General features: G+C 37.2%; 1 protein-coding gene across 4 annotated transcripts in view; it reads right to left on the bottom strand.

Moving 5' to 3' along the window:
* POU2F1 (POU class 2 homeobox 1) overlaps nucleotides 1-23119 on the bottom strand; it is a 178598-nt gene that overhangs the window by 64862 nt on the left and 90617 nt on the right. For all 4 annotated transcript variants that reach the window (XM_059935530.1, XM_059935547.1, XM_059935557.1 and 1 more), the window contains exon 2: nucleotides 19967-20032. In XM_059935530.1, the coding sequence (XP_059791513.1) occupies nucleotides 19967-20024 (58 nt within the window). In that variant the 5' untranslated portion in view covers nucleotides 20025-20032. The remainder of the gene's footprint in view (nucleotides 1-19966; nucleotides 20033-23119) is intronic.

Below are 23119 nucleotides of genomic sequence, written 5' to 3'. Positions count from 1 at the left end.
CTTACAGTAATTTACACTTTAATTATCTCTTCAGTACCTAGTTATATCTGAAGGAAACCATGATACTTTAAAAAGGAAATAAAAATCTCTTTTTTCTAATGTCAGTGACCTCAGATTTTTTTTTGCTAAATGCATGGGTTTGAGAGGTAGAACACATAAGAATAAAGTACTGTCACTGCCCTCAAGCAAAGTAAGGCAGAATATGGTATTTGCTCTAAGAAAGGTACAACGTGCTTTGAGAGTTCTATTGTGGCTAAGAGGGAGAGAGGAGGTTTTAAAGGGGGTCTAACGTTACAGAGTGAGGCCTGAACCACCAAAGTGAGGAAAGTAAAAATCGAAGGGTTCAGATGTAAACATACCTTATTACTACCCACTACTCATCTCATTATTACAAGACATTCTGACCATAATACAGAAGGAGATGCAAAAAGACACTGTTGGGCGGGGTGGGGGAAAGGAAGGATTCGGTTTCTAACATTATTTCCTGAGGAAAAATGAATGCAGAGTTGCTACTTTAAAGTTATATTATTCAACTCATTAGTAGGCTCTAATAGAAAAAAAAAAAAAGGAAAATAACAAGTGTAACAAGAACGTGGAGAAACTGGAATCCTTGTACATTGATTGTGGAAACGTAAAATGGTTCAGCTGCTGTGGAAGAGTCTGGTGGGTCTTCAAAAAGATAAACATAGAATTACTATATGATCCATCAATTCCACTGTAGGTATATACCCAAAAGAATTGAAAACAGGTACTCAAACAAATCCTTGAACATGAATGTTCACAGCGGCACTATTCACAATAACCAAAAAGTGGAAACAACCCAAATGTCCATCAATAGATGACTGGATAAACAAATCATGGTATATCCATACAATGGAATATTATTCAGCCACAAAATGGAATGAAGTACTGATACACGCTACAACATGGATGAACCTCGAAAACACTTTGCTAAGTGACGGAAGCCAGGCACAGAAAGTCACATACTGTATGACTCCATTTATATGAAATCTCCAGAAGAGGTAAATCCACAGAGACAGAACACAGATTGATGGTTGCCAGGGGCTGGGGGGAGGGGAAAATGGAGAGCAACTGCTTAATGGTTTCCTTTTGGGGTAATGAAAACATTTTAGAACTAGATACAAGTGGTGGTTGCAACATTGTGAATGTTGTGAATGTCACAGAATTGTTCACTTTTAATGGTTAATTTTATGTTATATGCATTTCATCTCAATTAAACAAACCAAAAATGAATCTGCAGCAGTAGGACAAATCTGACAGTACAAATCCTACTGCTGTATCAGTTCCCTTGCCTATAGCAGCCAGTCTCATCTAACTAATTGGTCACTTACACTCCGCTACAGGCCAAGTAACAAGAGAGTTACCACCTCTAATGGAATTGTTTATGAAAATAAGAATAACAATTTCTTGAATGAGAGATTCTGGAACATGGGGTTTATGAAAGCTATTTTTCATCACTAAGCAGCTGTATTTTGTATAATATCTACTATATTTTAATCTGTAATGAAAATCATATTATATACTACCACTTCAATTAAACCTATACAATAAAGAAAAAAGTATATTTTTCAGATTTTTATTTGTCAGTAAATTTAAGGCAGTCAAAGTGAAACTTAACAACAGTTAAATTACAGATGTCCTATAGGAAATAAGGACAATATATGTTCCTGTCACTACATTACCATGATAAGTAGCACAAATTCCAAATGAAGTTCACAAAAAGTCGGGCAACCATTGGGCATAACTAACACAAATCAGAGCTAAAAGATCTTCAAGGAAAACTTAGCTTCTATGTGTGTGTGTGTGTGTGTGTGTGTGTGTGTGTGTGTGTAGGTGGTTTCTTCAAAGTGAGCCACCATAAAATGGGAGGAACCTTGGATAATGGAAATCCAGAATGAGCATCACTTATGACTATAGAAAAATTCTATGTTACTACAAAACAAGACACATAATCAGAACTGATGCTACAGATCATCCATGGGATGAATGATGATTACATATCTGCTAAAAACTTCCACTGCTATTGTATATTCTTCATCTCCTAAGAAATGGTATATGTTTTGGGACTTCCCTGGTGGTCCAGTGGTAAAGAATCCACCTTCCAATGCAGGCGACGCGGGTTTGATTCTTGGTTGGGGAACAAAAATCCCCCAGGCCGCAGGGCAACTACTCTAGTAGTACGCGGGCAAGCCCGTGTGCCGCAACTACTGAGCTCACGTGCCTCAACTAGAGAGCCTGCACTCCTCAACTAGAGAGAGAAAACCCACAGCCCACAACTAGAGAGAAGCTTGCGCGTCGCAACGAAAGATCCCGCATGCCTCAACAAAGACCCCATGTGCCACAACTAACACCCAATGCAGCCAAATTAAAAAAAAAAAAAAAAGAAATGGTATATGTTTTACTTTTCTGTTGTTTTTATGTAGATGACTGCACATCAGTGATGCATGATAAGATTTCTCTAAATGGTTGATGTTTGTTGAAATTAAGTTAATCAGGATGAAAGGTTCTATTTAAACAGATTTTTATTAGCTTTATTCTTAATTGTAGAAAAATGATTTGTGATCTACCAACTATTGAGATCAAGTCTTTTTCAAATAACTTAAACATGTCACCTAACAGGAATACTCTGAGGACCAAGAAAACCAGAAGGAAAGTCCTTATTCTAAAATTCTAATATCACAGTAACAATGTTGTTTACAAAAATCGAGCAAACATTTGCTCTGTTCCATCTTTCACCTGCCTCATAATCTAGTCAAATGTTCCTTACTCATCTTTAAGATGTGAGCCAGGTAAATGGTGGCAGTTTCCTGCCTTCTTTGGAAACACAAAAATTCCCTGAAAAGCTGAAGTAAAACTCATTATCCTGATTTTAACCGATGTCAGGGTTCCTGGTTTGAATTATGACCCTTTGCTACCAATCCTTCTTATATTGTTTATTTATCTGGATGAACTATCTACTCCCAGACTTCTTTATTGCATTCTATTCCCTGGTTTCATTTTCCCAATATCACAAGGACATCCTTAATTGCCTCTGTTCTTAACCCTATCTAGAGTGCTTTCTTACCTTCCCTTCTACCTAAAAACTTATTATCTATATCCATTATCTATAACTTATCTTTAACTCCTTCACTCTCCCATTTCTCTACCTTAAAAAAAGGGTGGGGGGACCTTCAAGATGGCGGAGGAGTAAGATGTGGAGATCACCCTCCTCCCCACAAATACATCAAAAATACATCTACGTGTGGAACAACTCCTACAGAACACCTACTGAACACTGGCAGAAGACCTCAGACTTCCCAAAAGGCAAGGAAATCTTCTGTACCTAGGTAGGGCAAAAGAAAAAATAAAAAACAGAGACAAAAGAATAGGGACAGGACCTGCACCTCTGGGAGGGAGCAGTGAAGGAGGAAAAGTTTCCACACACTAGGAAGCCCGTTCACTGGCGGAGATGGGGGGATGCGGGGGGAAGCTTCGGAGCCACGGAGTAGAGCGCAGCAACAGGGGTGCAGAGGACAAAGTAGAGAGATTCCCGGACAGAGGATTGGTGCCGTCCAGTACTCACCAGCCTGAGAGGCTTGTCTGCTCACCCGCTGGGGCGGGTGGGGGCTGGGAGCTGAGGCTCCGGCTTCGGAGGGCAGATCCCAGGGAGAGGACGGGGGTTGGCTGTGTGAACACAGCCTGAAGGGGGCTAGTGAGCCACAGCTAGCCGGGGAGGGAGTCTGGGAAAAACTCTGGACCTGCCTAAGAGGCAAGAGACCATTGTTTTGGGGTGCCTGAGGAGAGGGCATTCCTTCCCTATCCGCCCACAGAAGGCAGAACACCACCTAAACGAGCTCCAGAGATGGGCACAAGCAGCGGCTATCAGCTCGGACACCAGAGATGGGCATGAAATGCTAATGCTGCTGCTGCAGCCACCAAGAATCCTGTGTGTGAGCACAGGTCACTCTCCACACCTCCCCTCCCGGGAGCCTGTGCAGCCCGCCACTGCCAGGGTCCCGTGATCCAGGGACAACTTCCCCGGGAGAACACACAGAGTGCCTCAGGCTGTTGCAAAGTCACGTTGGCCTCTGCCGCCTCAGGCTCGCCCCGCACTCCAATTATAACTACCATACCCCTCTCTCCCCAGAGGGCCTGAGTGAGCCAGAGCTCCCTAATCAGCTGCTGCTTTAACCCTGTCTGTCTGGGTGGGGAAAGTAGCCTGAGGGCAACCTACACACAGAGGGGGGGCAAAAACCAAAGCTGAACCCCAGGAGCTGTGCAAACAAAGAAGAGAAAGGGAAATTTCTCCATGCAGCCTCAGGAGCAGCGGGTTAAATTCCCACAACCAACTTGATGTACCCTGCGTCTGTGGAATACCTGAATACAAAACGAATCATCCCAAAATTGAGGTGGTGTTCTTTGGGAGCAACTGTAGACTTCGGGATTCCTGTCTGCGACTGACTTGTTTCTGATTTTTATGTTTATCTTAGCATAGTTTTAGTGCTTGTTATCACTGGTGGATTTGTTTATTGGTTTGCTTGCTCTCTTCTTTTTTATTAATTACTTTTTAATTTGAATTATTTTTTAATTATTATTTTTTCTTTCTTTTTTTCTCCCTTTTCTTCTGAGCCATGTGGCTGACAGGGTCTTGGTGTGCCAGCCTGGTGTTAGGCCTGAGCCTCTGAGGTGGGAGAGCCGAGTTCAGGACACTGGACCACCAGAGACCTCCCAGCCCCACGTAATATCAATAAGCAAGAGCTCTTACAGAGATCTCTGTCTCAACGCTAAAACCCAGTTCCACCCAACGGCCAGCAAGCTCCAGTGCTGGATGTCTCATACTAAACAACTAGTAAGACAGGAACACAACCCCACCCATTAGCAGAGAGGTGGCCTAAAATCATACTAAGTTCACAGACACCCCAAAACACACCACCAAACGTGGCCTTGCCCACCAGAAAGACAAGATCCAGCTCCACCCACCAGAACACAGGCACCAGTCCCCTCCACCAGGAAGCCTACACAAGCCACTGAATCAACCTTACCCACTGGGGGAAGACACCAAAAATAACTGGAACTACGAACCTGCAGCCTGTGAAAAGGAGATCCCCAAAACAGTAAGTTAGCAAAATGAGAAGAAAGAGACATATGCAGATGAAGGAGCAAAGTAAAAACCCACCAGACCAAACAAATGAAGAGGAAATAGGCAGTCTACCTGGAAAAGAATTCAGAGTAATGATAGTAAAGATGATCCAAAATCTTGGAAATAGAATGGAGAAAATACAAGACACGTTTAACAAGGACCTAAAAGAACTAAAGAGCAAACAATGATGAACAACACAATAAATGAAATTTAAAATTCTCTAGAAGGAATCAATAGCAGAATAACTGAGGCAGAAGAACGGATAAGTGACCTGGAAGATAAAATAGTGGAAATAACTACTGCAGAGCAGAATAAAGAAAAAAAAAATGAAAAGAATTGAGGACAGTCTTAGAGACCTCTGGGACAACATTAAATGCACCAACTTTCGAATTATAGGGGTCCCAGGAGAAGAAGAGAAAAAGAAAGGGACTGAGAAAATATTTGAAGAGATTATAGTTGAAAACTTCCCTAAGATGGGAAAGGAAATAGTCAATCAAGTCCAGGAACTGCAGAGAGTCCCATACAGGATAAATCCAAGGAGAAACACGCCAAGACACATATTAATCAAACTATCAAAAATTAAATACAAAGAAAAAATATTAAAGGCAGCAAGGGAAAAGCAACAAATAACATACAAGGGAATCACCATAAGGTTAACAGCTGATCTTTCAGCAGAAAATCTGCAAGCCAGAAGGGAGTGGCAGGACATATTTAAAGTGATGAAAGGGAAAAACCTACAACCAAGATTACTCTACCCAGCAAGATCTCATTCAGATTCAACAGAGAAGTTAAAACCTTTACAGACAAGCAAAAGCTAAGAGGATTCAGCACCACCAAACCAGCTTAACAACAAATGCTAAAGGAACTTCTCTAGGCAGGAAACACAAGAAAAGGAAAAGAGCTACAAAAACAAACCCAAAACAATTAAGAAAATGGTAATAGGAATATACATATCGATAATTACCTTAAATGTAAATGGATTAAATGCTCCCACCAAAAGACACAGACTGGCTGAATGGATACGAAAACGAGACCCATATATATGCTGTCCACAAGAGACCCACTTCAGACCTAGGGACATATACACACTGAAAGTGAAGGGATGGAAAAAGATATTCCATGCAAATGGAAATCAAAAGAAAGCTGGAGTAGCAATTCTCATATCAGACAAAATAGACTTTAAAATAAAGACTATACAAGAGACAAAGAAGGACACTACATAATGATCAAGGGATCAATCCAAGAAGAAGATATAACAATTGTTAATATTTATGCAATCAACATGGGAGCACCTCAATACATAAGGCAAATGCTAACAGCCATAAAAGGGGAAGTTGACAGTAACACAATCATAGTAGGGGACTTCAACACCCCACTTTCACCAATGGACAGATCATTCAAAATGAAAATAAATAAGGAAACATAAGCTTTAAATGATACATTAAACAAGATGGACTTAATTAATATTTATAGGACATTCCATCCAAAAACAACAGAATACACTTTCTTCTCAAGTGTTCATGGAACATTCTCCAGGATAGATCATATCTTGGGTCACAAATCAAGCCTTGGTAGATGTAAGAAAATTGAAATCGTATCAAATATCTTTTCCATCCATAACGCTATGAGAGTAGATATCAATTACAGGAAAAAATCTGTAAAAAATACAAACACATGGAGGCTAAACAATACCCTACTAAATAACCAAGAGGCCACTGAAGAAATCAAAGAGGAAATCAAAAATACCTGGAAACCAATGACAATGAAATCACAACGACCCAAAGCCTATGGGATACAGCAAAAGCAGTTCTAAGAGGGAAGTTTATAGCAACACAATCCTACCTCAAGAAACAGGAAACAACTCAAATAAACAACCTAACCTTACACCTAAAGCAATCAGAGAAAGAACAAAAAACCCCCAAAGGTAGCAGAGGGAAAGAAATCATAATGATCAGATCAGAAATAAATGAAAAAGAAATGAAGGAAACAGTAGCAAAGATCAATAAAACTAAAAGCTGGTTCTTTAAGAAGATAAACAAAATTGATAAACCATTAGCCACACTCAACAAAAAAAGGGAGAAGACTCAAATCAGTAGAGTTAGAAGTGAAAAAGGAGAAGTAACAACTGACACTGCAGAAATACAAAGGATCATGAGAGATTACTACAAGCAACTATATGCCAACAAAATGGACAACCTGGAAGAAATGGACAAATTCTTAGAAAAGCACAATCTTCCAAGACTGAACCAGGGAGAAATAGAAAATATAAACAGGCCAATAAGAAGCACTGAAATTGAAACTGTGATAAAAAATCATCCAACAAACAAAAGCCCAGGACCAGATGGCTTCACAGGTGAATTCTATCAAACATTTAGAGAAGAGCTAACACCTATGCTTCTCAAACTCTTCCAAAATATAGCAGAGGGAGGAGCACTCCCAAACTCATTCTACGAGGCCACCATCACCCTGATACCAAAACCAGACAAAGACACTACAAAAAAAGAAAATTACAGACCAATATCACTGATGAATATAGATGCAAAAATCTGCAACAAAATAACTAGGAAACAGAATCCAACAGCACATTAAAAGGATCATACACCATGATCAAGTGGGGTTTATCCCAGGAATGCAAGGATTCTTCAATATATGCAAATCAATCAATGTGATACACCATATTAACAAACTGAAGGATAAAAACCATATGATCATCTCAATAGATGCAGAAAAAGATTTTGACAAAATTCAACACCCATTTATGATAAAAACTCTCCAGAAAGTAGGCATAGAGGGAACTTACCTCAACATAATAAAGGCCATATATGACAAACCCACAGCCAACATCATTCTCAATGGTGAAAAACTGAGACCATTTCCTCTAAAATCAGGAACAAGACAAGGATGCCCACTCTTGCCACTATTATTCAACATAGTTTTGAAAGTTTTAGCCACAGCAATCAGAGAAGAAAAAGAAATAAAATGAGTCCAAATTGGAAAAGAAGTAAAGCTGTCACTGTTTGCAGATGACATGATACTACACATAGAGAATTCTAAAGATACCACCAGAAAACTACTAGAGCTAATCGAAGAATTTGGTAAAGTAGCTGGATACAGAATTAATGCACAGAAATCTCTTGCATTCTTATACACTAATGATGAAAAATCTGAAAGAGAAATTAAGGAAACACTCCCATTTACCACTGCAACAAAAAGAATAAAATACCTAGGAATAAACCTACCTAGGGAGACAAAAGACCTGTATGCAGAAAACTTAAGACACTGATGAAAGAAATTAAAGATGATACCAACAGATGGAGAGATATACTATGCTCTTGGATTGGAAGAATCAATATCGTGAAAATGACTATACTACCCAAAGCAATCGACAGATTCAGTGCAATCCCTATCAAACTACCAATGGCATTTTTCACAGAACTAGAACAAAAAATTTCACAATTTGTATGGAAACACAAAAGACCCCGAATAGCCAAAGCAATCTTGAGAAAGAAAAATGGAGCTGGAGGAATCAGGCTCCCTGACTTCAGACTATATTACAAAGCTACAGTAATCAAGACAGTATGGTACTGGCACAAAAACAGAAAATATAGATCAATGGAACAGGAAAGAAAGCCCAGAGATAAACCAACGTACATATAGTCACCTTATCTTTGATAAAGGAGGCAAGAATATACAATGGAGAAAAGACAGCCTCTTCAATAAGTGGTGCTGGGAAAACTGGACAGCTACATGGAAAAGAATGAAATTAGAACACTTCCTAATACCATACACAAAAATAAACTCAAAATGGATTAAAGACCTAAATGTAAGGCCAGACACTATCAAACTCTTAGAGGAAAACATAGGAAGAACACTCTTTGACATAAATCACAGCAAGATCCTTTTTGACCCACCTCCTAGAGAAATGGAAATAAAAACAAAAATAAACAAATGGGACCTAATGAAACTTCAAAGGTTTTGCACAGCAAAGGAAACCATAAACAAGACGAAAAGACAACCCTCAGAATGGGAGAAAATATTTGCAAACGAAGCAACTGACAAAGGATTAATCTCCAAAATATACAAGCAGTTCATGCAGGTCAATATCAAAAAAACAAACAACCCAATTCAAAAATGGGCAGAAGATCTAAATAGACATTTCTCCAAAGAAGATATACAGATTGCCAACAAACACATGAAAGGATGCTCAACATCACTAATCATTAGAGAAATGCAAATCAAAACGACAATGAGGTATCACCTCACACTGGTGAGAATGGCCATCATCAAAGAATCTACAGACAGTAAATGCTGGAGAGGGTGTGGAGTAAACAGAACCCTTTTGCACTGTTGTTAGGAATGTAAATTGATACAGCCACTATGGAGAACAGTATGGAGGTTCCTTAGAAAACTAAAAATAGAACTACCATACGACCCAGCAATTCCAGTACTGGGCATATACCCTGGGAAATTCAAAGAGTCATGTACCACAATGTTCACTGCAGCTCTATTTACAACAGCCAGGACATGGAAGCAAAATAAGTGTCCATCGACAGATGAATGGATAAAGATGTGGCACATATATGCAGTGAAATATTACTCAGCCATAAAAAGAAATGAAATTGAGTTATTTGTATTGAGGTGGATGGACCTAGAGTCTGTCATACAGAGTGAAGTAACTCAGAAAGAGAAAAACAAATACTGTATGTTAACACATATATATGGAATCTAAACAAACAAAAAAATGGTTCTGCAAACCTAGGGGCAGGACAGGAATAAAGACGCAGACGTAGAGAATGGACTTGAGGACACGGGCAGGGGGAAGGGTAAGCTGGGACAAAGTGAGAGAGTGGCATGGACATATATACACTACCAAATGTAAAACAGATAGCTAGTGGAAGCAGCCGCATAGCACAGGGAGATCAGCTGGGTGCTTTGTAACTACCTAGAGGGGTGGGATAGGGAGGGTGGGAGGGAGACGCAAGAGGGAGGGGATATGGGGATATATGTATACGTATAGCTGATTCACTTTGTTGTACAGCAGAAACTAACACAACATTGTAAAGCAATTATACTCCAATAAAGATGTTAAAAATTAAAAAAAAAAAAAAGAGTGGTGGTGGGGGAGAGGATTTCTTCTACTCTAAGCTACTTCATTTACCAGTGCTCTGAAACCCAACACCTCCCTTCTCCTCAGGAACTTTGATTCCTGAATCATCCATCCTTTCTTTACCACTCTCTTCCTACTAGTTCTCTCCTAGCTTATAAACAGACTTGACCTCCTGTCCCATTCTTTCCTTCCTTTTATTCAATATAGTATCATCATCACCATACTCATACTCATAGTAAATACTAATTATTGAGCACTTTCTGAGTTACACATCTACTTGCTTTCAACATCAATTGTATGCAATGTATTTTTATTATTTATTTCCATATTATATCTAAGAAAACTGTGGCACGTAAGGAAACAATGTGCCCAAGGTAACATAACTAGTAAGTGAAAGAACCAGGATCTGAATCCAGATGGTTTGGTTCCAGGGCCAAACTCTTAATCACTGTGCTACACAGCTTCTCATAGAGCTTCTATTAAAAGAGTTGCCTACATTTATCTTTCCCTTGCCTCAACTATTCATTTCTCTATCAACAGCAATTTTTTTCCCTGCCACTTACCTAAAACCTTTAAAAAAGTCCCTAGTATATAGAACAGATAAACAACATGGTACTACTGTATAGAACAGGGAACTATATTCAATATCCTGTAATAAACCATAATGAAAAAGAATATGAAAAAGAAATATATACATAACTAAATCACTTTGTTGTACAGCAGAAATTAACACAACATTGTAAATCAACTATACTTCAGTAAGATAAATTTTTTAAAAAGTCCCTAGTAACTACTGTCAAATCCAAAGGTCACATTTTAAGCTTTCTATGTCTCCACCTCTTTGCAAGACTTGATTACACTGAATACTAACTCCATGAACTTTGCTGTCTGGTTCACTTCTTTTTTAAAAAAATATTTATTTATTTATTTATTTGGTTATGCCGGGTCTTAGTTGCGGCAGGCAGGCTTCTTAGTTGAGGCTGCTAGCTCCTTAGTTGTCGCATGCAGGCTCCTTAGTTGTGACATGTGAACTCTTAGCTGTGGCATGCATGTGGGATCTAGTTCCCGGGCCAGGGATGGAACTCGGGCCCCCTGCATTGGGAATGTGGAATCTTAACCACTGTGGCACCAGGGAATTCCATGCTGGGTTCACTTCTGATCTCCATGGTTGCTCTTTCTTAGACCACTTAAGCATTGTCCAAAGGAAATTTATGTGATGATGGAAATGTTTTATATATATGCTATCTAATACGGTAGACACTAACCACATGTGGCTACTGAGCACTAGAAGGGTGGCTAACTTGACTGAATTTTTTTTTAAATTAATTTATTTATTATTTATTTTTGGCTGTGTTGGGTCTTCATTTCTGTGCGAGGGCTTTCTCTAGTTGCGGCAAGCGGGGGCCACTCTTCATTGCGGTGCGCGGGCCTCTCTCTGTCGCGGCCTCTCTTGTTGTGGAGCACAGGCTCCAGACGCGCAGGCTCAGTAATTGTGGCTCACAGGCCCAGTTGCTCTGCGGCATGTGGGATCTTCCCAGACCAGGGCTCGAATCCGTGTCCCCTGCATTGGCAGGCAGATTCTCAACCACTGCACCACCAGGGAAGCCCCTGAATTTTTAATTTAATTTAAACAGCCACGTGCAGCCTGTGGCCATCCTACTGAACATCCTACTTCATGAGCTTCTCTTCCTCTGTCTGCCCCTTCTATCTTGTAGAAGAGTTTTGCCCTTGGTTCTCTTCTCAGCTATTCCACTCTCTTCCCGGCAGTATCTCCCTGCTAAGTACTTTCACACCATATACAGCCCGATTTCTTTCCTCAGGAACATATCTCTATCTTCAATTACTCACTTCTTCACCTGCAAGTACCATATGGCACCCAAATGCAACATCTTCAAAACTGAATGTATCACCTCATTGTCAAGTCTACTCCTAGCTCAGGCAGTCCCTACTCAGGTAATGATGCTACGTCTATCCCAGTCCCAAGCCAAATACAGGTATTCATTTTAGATTACTTCCTTTCCTTCTTGCTTTTTTTACTCCCTCTCAATCTCCTCTCCTCCTCTCGCAAATGCTTATTAAATCTGACCCCTGGCTTCCACTGCCACTGCTCTAAGCCAGAATGCTATATAATGGATCTAACTGAAAGAGTAATGGAGTCTAGTTTTTTGCTTCAAGCAAGATTAAAGTATAACATGGCTGGAAAAATCTTTTATACTTAGAAAAAAAGAACACAAAAAAGTGGCATGATAGGAAACTAAACTGCTTTGTAAGGAAGAAGGGAGAATATTACAATCTCACAATCTGTGCCTAAAGCATCCTTTTAGAAACAAATCCTCTTATTAATATTCCAAATTCTATTGGTAATGAATAAAAATGAAATGGATACCACCTTTAAAATCTTAATTTTTGTTACTGGGTTATCACGTGGTGAAAAGATCAATTGCTCTTTCACTCATTTAACAAAAGTATAATCTTAATTCAAATGTCACTTAGTATTCTCGTAAGCTCTGCAGTATACTCCAAAACAACAACAAAAAATTCCCCACATGCAGCAAAGGGCAGGGCCAGGGCAAGTTTCTCATTATGTAGTGGTCAGAATCTCTTAGAAGCCATGTACTTTAACTGACATCTATCAAACCAAACACTAGAGGAGAGCCATCTTTCCCATAAGTGTTTGACTTTTTGCTTCTAGACCACCAAGAACAGAGTAATACATCCTCCACCATGCTCCTGAGGCTCTAGAAGTGCTCCAGCCAATTTCAATGACCTGTGGAACTACCCGCTATTTAAAACATCACTATGAAGGAAGACCAAGAAAAATCAGTATCGGTATTGGTATTTCCACCCTGAGGCTTATAAGAGTACTTTGGCCAGTACAGAATGAAGCCCACACAGTAAAATACGTAATACATTTAAAATAATAATAATAATAGTAATAAGAATATTAGTAATAACCCTTGGATAAATGTAAGTTCAAAAGAAAATGGCCCTGTGGAGTCTGAAATGTACAATTGCTATACCCCGTTTTGAGGAGAACTTTATGTGAGGCCTGTTCCTCAGTGAATTTCAGAGGCTTCGACCTGAAAATGCTGGTATTTCATCTGGAAATACTTTCCAAAACTAGCGCTGTTTCAAGACATCAAGATTCTTCAATTATTATGAAAAATAGCAGATATATTCACTGGTGCCCTGGTCTTTTCAATATCCTTTGTCCTCATCTTGGAGAAAATGATGTCTGATCATGCTCTCTTAAGAATATAACTCCCTAATATTAGCCATGGCACTAATAAGTCCCACAGAACAGATGCATCATTGGTTGCTAAGAACTTCTGATAGTACTTTTGGAATGCCACTTCATAAATGTATATTAGGTTGCATTAACAAATTTCTTTGACTTTTTCAGTTGCCAAAAAGATCTTGATATTATCCTGGGAAAAAAAATCATTTGAATGAAAAATCAAGTGAACCAGGTCAGGATAGGAAGCCTTAGCTCTACCATAATTCAGGTTATAAAAAATTCTTACAGTTAATTGACCATAAACTCAATGAATCAACAGGTTAAAACTGAGTCCTCCTAAAATTGAGTCCTTGTCTGGTTACAAGGTGAGTCAGTTGCTTTAAAATAAAACAACTTTTAATATTTCAAAACAGTTAAATATTATCAGAAAAAATAACATTTTAGATTTTAAAAATTTAATCTGATGTCATTTTTACCTTTATTAATTATAAAAAAAATAATTATAATAAGCCAGCAGTAAGTTTTAAAAAATAACAATAATAAGCCAATGGTAACAGCTGTGGCTGCACTAAGGTCTGTAATACTAATTCTGAGGATGACTAAATGATAGAGGATTTAGAAATCACACGACACGATGGGAAATATCTGAAGGAATTAGAAACCTTCAGTACAGATTTCTTCTTCCCATGTTAGCTTTTACTGTTTCTTCATCCTAAACATACGCTGTCTACTACCATCACATTTAGATCCTACCCAGCTTCAAGGTCCAGTTTAAGTCTCACCTTCTTCAAAGCCTTCCCTCATCCTCCCAGCTAGAAATGATTTCTCCCTACACTGAATTCTCATAGACTCATGTAATACTTCTTATGAATATTCTATTACATTTGCATACATGTTTTCTCTGTAAGATAAATTTCCTGAGAACAAATTAATATTTTATTCAACTTTAGTGATCCTACTGAGTATAGTACAGTGTCTTGCACAGTGGAGACGAAACAAAAGGAACAACATAGCTCAAAGAATAAGAGGATGGCTCTGCTCACTTTTATAGATACGTGTTTATAGATATGTGTGACTTTTGTCAAGGGACTAAAAACATCTAAGCCTCAATCCCTGATCTATAAAGAGAAAAAAATAATGCCTCATATGGTTGTTGTAAGGATTAAATGAGACAATCTATGTAAGTGTTTAACACATCTAGTAAATACTTAATGAATGACAGCCACTATTATATTATTACTTTATAATGAATTGTAATATTTTATAATATATTACTTTATAATAAGTCACTTTATAATAAATGTCAAATAAATGAAGAAGACTTAGAATAGGGCAATGACTTCCAGAAGAGCTTTCATTTTTAAAAGATGAGGAAAATCATTTTAATCTGTGTTACTGGTAAGGGCAGAATTCAAAAAAGTATAGATAACAGAGTTGTACTACAACAGAATAGGGTACATTAAAAATTAACTGTTCCCTGACAATGGATGAGTCCAAGCACAGGGTAGATGACCATCTGTCAGGAATACTGATGAAAGAAGTCTGCCCTTTGATTAAAAAGTGAGCAAGGCTTTAAAATTTGTCTAATATTTTTTACATTAAAGAAAATGTTTTGGTTTTTCCTACCGATGTTTATAAAACTTTATACAACTGCTTTACTTTTCCAATTGTCATCTATAATACAGTTGGTCAGATTTAATTTAGGATAAAGTACTGTGGCAGGCAGAACAGCCACTCAAAGATGTCCACATCTTAACCTCAGATGCTGTGAATAGTTACCTTACACGGTAAAAAAGATTCTGCAGATTGGATCAAGTCAAGGGTCCTGAGATGGGGGGGAATTATCCTCGATTATCTGGGTGGACCCAGTGTAATCACAAAATGGTCTTTATAAGAGAAAGAGGGAGGCAGGAGAGTCAGAGAAGATGTGATGATGGAAGCAGGGGTCAGAGAGAGAGAGAGAGAGAGAGAGAGAGGGAGAAAAGAGAGAGGCAGAGACAGAGAGGGGAAGACAGACAGACAGACTTAAAGACACTTTACTTCTGACTTTGAAGATGGAGGAAGCAGCCATAAACCAAGGAGTGTAGGTAGCCTATAGAAGCTAGAAAAGGGAAGGAAATGATTTCTCTCCACAGAGCTTCCAGAAGGAATGCAGCCCTTCCAAACCCTAATTTTAGGACTTCTGACCTCCAGAGCTGTAAGATAATAAATTTGTGTTGTTTTACCTAGCGATTTCACTATTAGTTATATACCCCAAAGAACTGTGCACCAATGTTCAATGCATCATTAATTCACAATGGCTAAAAGGTGGAAACAACCCAAGTGTCCATAAACAGATGAATGGATAAATAAAATGTGGTACAAACATACAATGGAGTATTATTCAGCTATAGATTGTATAACATAGATAAACTTGAAAATATGCTAAGCGAACTAAGACACAAAAGAACAAATATTGTATGATTCCACTTAATATAAAGTATCTAGAATAGGCAAATCCAGAGACATAAGATACACGTCTGTTTTCTTTAACTTGAGCTGACCCACAAGAAGCATATTACTACTTTTTATTTATTTTAATCAATTCCTTAAAGGTAACTATGTCAAAACTCATTCACTCTACTAATACCCGCAAATCCATTTCATTCAAAATCTTTGAGGCAGTATGAGATAATGAGAGGGAGGGGATATATGTATACATATAGCTGATTCGCTTCGTTGTACAGCAGAAACTAAGACAATATTGTAAAGCAACTATACTCCAATTAAAAAAAAGAAAAAAGAAAGAAAGGTAATGAAAGGCTCACAGTCTTTGCAATCACAAATTACTAAACAGTTCTGAATTTATTTCCCTTATCTGTAAAATAGGCATAATACTATTTACCTTATAAGAGTATTTTAACAATTATAAAGTATATATAATAAAGCAGCTAGCCGTGCACATATAGTAAGAATTCAACAAATGGTAACTGCTGCTATTATTATTACTATTATCTTTGCCTTCCCCTCCGATGACCGCCTCAACTACTTAAAAGAGAAATAAGAAAAATGGAACAATCTAACATGAATTATTCCTCATTTTCCTTCTCCTTTCCACCTCAATTTTCTGTCATTGTTTGATCTTAGCTTCTTCTCCCCAATATAAAAAAAGGGTATATCTTTTTCCATTTTCAAAGTTAACCCTCCATTCTGTACCTTTGATCCTAACTCTTTCCCCTACCTCAGTTCCGTCAGTTGTTTTTCTTTTATTCCTTTCTCTCTGGTGGTTCCTTCCACCTGGCCTATGAACATACTCAAATTTCCTCAAAGAAATACCACTATGGTACTTTCCTATACCTCCTCTTGAATTACCAAAATCTATCCTGAATCCGTCACCTGCGTATCTGTCTCATCTCTAATGGATTGCTAACTCTTCAAAGACTGAGGGTATCTCATTTATTTGCATTAACATCTTTTAATAACACCAAGTATAGTATTTTACATATAGGACAGGCACAGACTTAAATAAACTAATAAACCTAAGCAACAGATTTTCTGTGAACATATAAGGGCTGTTTGACAAAAGCACATTGTCAGATTTAGCTGCTCAACCTAAATAAATCACTCTGGTCTGAGAAAGGCAAAGAAGTAACGTATCAAATACAATCTTAATTTTATAATACCATTCTCTTAAAATGTCACAAAATCAAAAATTATTTTTTCCTGAAATGTTTAAAATTGTTGTAGTCTACACAAAAGTATTCTGAATCCAGAAAATGTGAAACTTCGGTTTTATTATAATGCTAAGGGTTCTTTCCATTGAAAAATTTTCTTGTTATTCATAAACCAACAAAAACTAAGAACCCATATATTCTTTACAGTTAAACGATCTGCAGGTTTGTTAGTTATATTTTTAAATAAAGATCAATTTATAAGCAAGTAATTATCTGAGTAAACTGTAATTTTATTTTGTTTTATTATTTTTTATTTTTTGGCTGCGCTGAACAGCATGCGGGATCTTAGTTCCCCAACCAGGAATTGAACCTTCGCCCCCTGCAGTGGAAGCACGTAGTCTTAACCACTGGACCACCAGGGAAATCCCAGTAGACTGTAATTTTACATCTAATGTATCAGACATGGTATTTAGTATGCAAACTGGAACTCAAATGTATTTTTATGTTCCTAAGCTAACCAACTGACATCAGTGGGAAATGCTAAGAACACAGTGACAGACCCTTAACATTTGAGAAACTAGACATTCAAGGTTATCCTCAAGTGAATGTAAAAGTCCATAATATGGAAGTAGTGTGTAATTTTATAAAGGCAACAAATGCTTCAGTCAACATAGAGAAAGTGAGTCACCACGCTCCAGAGTTAGGATGGCTGATCATCTCATGTTTGATCCAATTTCTCTTATTATTTCATTAGCAGTAATTCTTGTGAAAAAGGAATAAAAATTTTCCCTATTTGTAAAATCAACTACCATTGCTGGTGGTGGAAATAAAAACGTCTAAGAAAGCACTAGTTTTCAGCCACAAAATCAGAGTCTTAGAGACATTAAAAAGTAAAATATCTAAATTCATACTGCTTAGCTCTATGTGAATGAGTCTGCCATGCACTCCATATTATAACAGGGCAAGAAATTCATGGGACTGTTTCAGCAAGTGTTCCAGCTAGAATTTATCTTACATAGCTCTATAAATGGTTTTAGACCCAAATATATATATATAAAGCTTTGCTTAAATTTTCAGTTTTATTTTATTACAGTTCATGGGAGAAACCATATGCAGGGTGTAAACCATATGCAGGGTGTAAATCCTAATCCTGCCTTTATTTCCTGGCTGGTTTTGTGCCTCAATTTCCTATTCCTTGAAATAATACCTAACTTGCAGGGCTGCCATAAGACCTCAAAAATCAGATAATGCATACAGTGCTTAAGATTTTTAAAAACATGTCATCAGGGTTTTATTAAATGTGGTGCTCAATAAATGGTAGCTACTGAAACTTCTATTATAGTAATGGATTCCCAAGGAATCCGATATAGTGTTTTTTTCAGTGTTCTCCAATCATTCTGAGTCTGTTTCTCTTCCCTAAGAAATACATGCCTCTTCTTTGAATCTGAATTCTTTAGGCATGGGTGTCCTGCTCACTCTCTTCTAGTGTCTTAATGGGATCAACTGCCCTATTTCTCTCTGCAAACAAGTCCCACACCTAAGCTAGGTGGCCAAAATACTGGCAGAGGGACTGCTGCTACAAAAAAATGCAAGGCGGAGCCCAAACGGGACAGAAAGGAGACTAGCTGACACTTCAGACAGAATAGAATGCTGCGCTTCCCCTTCACGGGATGTATTTACAGCAGTCTACCTGGCTAGCCTCAGTTGGAGTAACTTAAGACATGTTAAATACAGCAGGAAGCCCCACTGCTCCGTTTCACATAAAGAGGCAGGTATGCTTTAGAGATTAAAAGATTAACAAGTATCTCCAGGTACCAAAAAAGTTTTAACGAAAGATATGTAGGCAGGAAGCTGCTGTATTGGTTCAACTCATCTACTTCAAATTAAAAGGTGTTGTGGCCAGTAGGGGTGGAAAACAAAGACAGTCTCCAAGAGTGACTCTCATTTTTACTATCTCTCATAGTTAGGCATTTTAAAAATCACAAGTCAAAGAGGCAACGCTCTCTGCTAGTAAAAACCTAGTGAAACTATTACTTTCTGGGTATCCCTGCCCATAATTCCCTTCTTAAATGGTGGATAAAGACACATAGTCAAATGTCGAGTATGGGCTGTGGAGACAATCTATCCTTTACGGACTCACCTTCCTCCCACGAGGGCCTCAGTTTCCTCATTTTTATGGTATTAATTTTCTCTTGATACAGGGTTTAATCAAGTGTAAATTTTTTTAAAAAAATTACCAAATAAAAGGATGTATTAGAAACAGGTGTGTGTTTTTATCTACTCACAGTACGATAACTTCAATACAATTTATACTGAATGTGGGTAAGATTTCCCATTTTGATTAACACCTATAACAAGAGCAACTTTTTTGTTACAGCCATTCAACTTTTTTGAATGGCTACTGTGTAGCTGGCACCATGCTTAACACATTTCCTTTAATACTCACAATGACTTATGAAATTTATTATCCCCATTTTATAGGTGAACAAATTAAGTCTTTTTCAAAAAGACTGGGGAAACTGCCTGAAGTCACACAGCTTAGTAAGTGGCTAGTAAGTCATTCCCAGAACTAACTGACCCAAAGGACTAGTCTCTCAACCACTCTGTAGTTTCTCTGATATATGGCAGCAAAAGATGAAACAATCTGCAGAAGAAGTTAGATAATCTTAAATCAATACAATCCCAGTTCCTGCAAATACTAATATTTGACAACTCAATACTCAAATTAGTCTTCATTCACCAAATACAAGTCACAGTTAAATGCGAAGTTTCTTCTTTTAGCTCTATTACATCTAATTAAAAAGCTGGATCTGAGAATGATCTTGTACCTGTGTTGCCATCTCCACTCTCCATAGATGGTTTACTGGTTTCTGACGGATTGTTCATTCTTGAGTCTGCAATAAATCAGAAGAGAATAGGTTTTGAAAACACTGGGGATGTGGTTAGGGAGGCAAAATTGTGGCAAAGGAAAAGGTCAGGAATATTGACTATTGTTACAGTCCTACAGTTCAAGGAGAGATGGTATCAACATTAAAACATTGCAAACTATAATAAAATTTTATCTGAAAGAAATTCAGGATTCCCTTAATTCTGAAGTGATCCACAAATAAATTGTCTTTCTAAAGAACCTTAAGATTCTTCCAAGAGAAATAACAGAAATCTAACCTGCAAAAAAAATTACAATAGAGAGTATAAGATAAAAAAGACGAAAAATGTTTTATAATATAAAGCATAAAGTATATTAAATAAACAAAGTTGGGGCGGGGAGGAGGACAGAAGTACCTCACAAAGTAAAATATGTTATTCCCAAATAAAGTTTCTTTTTTCGTAAGTAAAGATATTCATTAATTGTAACCTAAATAATCTACTGGTAATCTTGATTACAGACTGGACAATACCTCAACCTAACAGAATAAAATGAAAACATGTCTAAGAAAAATATCTCCATATTTACTCCCCACCCCCTCCCCCAAAACAAACTAAACACGTGTCAAAGTGAGAATATATCAAATTCATACCTCAATCATAAACCAGTACAAGAAGCTGGACTACAAGGCATAACAGATACATCTAATAACTGCAAAATTAAATCATAACCACACCCAGCTAAAAATTATACTGCCTTGATATCCTAAATGAATGCTTTCATAGTAATATGTTTTCATCAAGCAATACTAAGTATCCTAGAAGATATGCAAGAGCAAAGACAAGAACAAGTCTGCTTTTCTTCTACCTCTTCTAAAGGGTAAAAACTATACATTTAATATGTATCTTATTCTACTTCTCCTGTGAACTCAAACTTAGCATATTTATAATCAAAGAAGTTTACTATCAAGCAAGTTCTACCTTTTCCCCCAATGGGTTAAGAACCATTTAACTGTAATTATTAGCAGAGAATAATACTTAAACTATATATTATATTCAATTTCTTGACTGAAGAGCCCATTTTGTCATCTGCTTAAATGTTTAACTAGAAAATCGAAACAATCATTAGTAGTCCCAACCATGTTGTCCATGGTTACTTTATCCACATGCATAACTGATGAGAAAGAATCAAGAATCCTTCTCTCATAAATTTCATTTCTAACCTGGAAGCTGTGTAATAGCTTTTTAAATACAGTTTTTGAAACAAATGCTTGCCTTATGGGCTTAAGCAGCTCTATCATATATTTGTTTTGTTCTTCACATGTTCAAAGGGTTCAAATTTGTATGTCTGTGGTCATAAATGAGGGTAGTTCTATAACTTCCTTCCCCCTACAGAAAAATTTAAATATCATCTGAAAGCATACTAAGGTTTGAAAGGAACAGGTGTACAGCTTAGTAAACATCAGCTTTCTGAATGACTTAACCAAAATCTTATGAAAGTCAACAAAAACCACAACAAATGTAATAGAATACACCATTAAGCATACATGCTGCTCAATGCTTCCTTTAGAATGTATTTTAAAAGAAAATGGGAAAAAATGATGAAGTAGTTAACATTCATCAGAAGGGTAACAATGTTTTCCACATACCATAAAAACAAAGCTGTAGGCATAATTCTCAACAAGTCATGACCTGTACAACTCATATCCTGATTTCCACATCTAAAAATTAAAAATTATGTCACAGGTATTCTATGTGAATCTTCTATGCATTTTCTATTAAACTGTCAAGAGTTTAATACACATACACAAAAATAAATAAAACCAAATCCTGATTAACCGTACAACTATGAATGTTGTACATTGGAATGGAATGGAAGAATGTTTAAATGATATTTACTGTGAACTGAAAATTACAGATATAATGTCTAATTCTAAAATATAATGCTAAAAATATTTCAGAAAGGTACTTTCCTTTCCTTTCTTGAGTTCCCAACTTAGTAGATGTAAAAGAATAAATACAAGTAAGTTCTTTTTTTGATATGTGAAGTTTGTTTTTTCTCTCTGGGCACACTGAACTGACTGTATGAGTCTAATACACAGTCTACAGGTTGCTTTTGGATTGAATTCTTGACATCAGTTTGTTATTTTAGTCATTAACCCTTTTAATAGTGATTTTTATCATGCTGTACAAGTATTAGTACTACCCTGGGTTTAGGCCATGCCTTCCAGCTAAAAATTCAAACATTTTCAGAACTATCATTTTATTTTATCCTGAGCTACTGTGATGGTGATGGGGGGCAGCCTCAATTTTTCAAGCAGGAAAAATTACCTACAGGAAAAAGAAATCATTTGTAGCGGTTTTAAAACTAAGATATCAGAGACCTGGAGTTCTTATCATCACCTGGAGAGGTGACCAGAGTAACCCAAAGAGGTTTCAACAATTTTGCATACAAACAGAAAAAACTCAACACAAAATATGGCCACCATGGTCACAGTAAGTCTAAAAACCAAAATGCCTCAATCTATTTTAAATCTTAATCGCCAAAGAGAGTTTATATATTCAAGCCACACATCCCCCTCCCCAAATCTTGTTGTTCTATAGGAAAAACTCTAAAAACAGGCTTTCCAGCACTTAAAAATTGTTTCCTGAAGAACAGAAGTTGATTTTTTAAAAATAAAAAAGGCTAGTATTAGCCAAAATTTGAAAACAGTTAACAGTTTCTAAAATCTGGAAATTGATCAACAGTCCTATTGCAGTAACCATTCCAATTACCTTCTGCATTAGCATTTATGGGAACAACTATGCACTATGGCTCCATCTTATTTTTCACTAGGCATTTTTTATACAAGACATTCACATTCGGTATGCAAAACTTTTTTTATTAATATGTACATATTATTTAGGTACACTTTATACCGTCTTTCAGATTTAGACTGTTTTTAGAACTACATGAAATGCTCTCAATAGAAATTTCCAAAAAGCAAAAATGTCCTCCATTCAAGTTGAACTCTAAATCCACACTATTTACTGAAAATATCCTCTGAACCAGAAGAGCTAGTGGTAGGGAGGGACCTACTGCAAATTCAAGCAGGCTTGTGCTTTGCAAATGCTTT

This window comes from Balaenoptera ricei, chromosome 1, assembly GCF_028023285.1.
Source record: "Balaenoptera ricei isolate mBalRic1 chromosome 1, mBalRic1.hap2, whole genome shotgun sequence".
NCBI lineage: Eukaryota > Metazoa > Chordata > Mammalia > Artiodactyla > Balaenopteridae > Balaenoptera > Balaenoptera ricei.
This window is presented reverse-complemented; position numbering and strand designations above follow the sequence as displayed.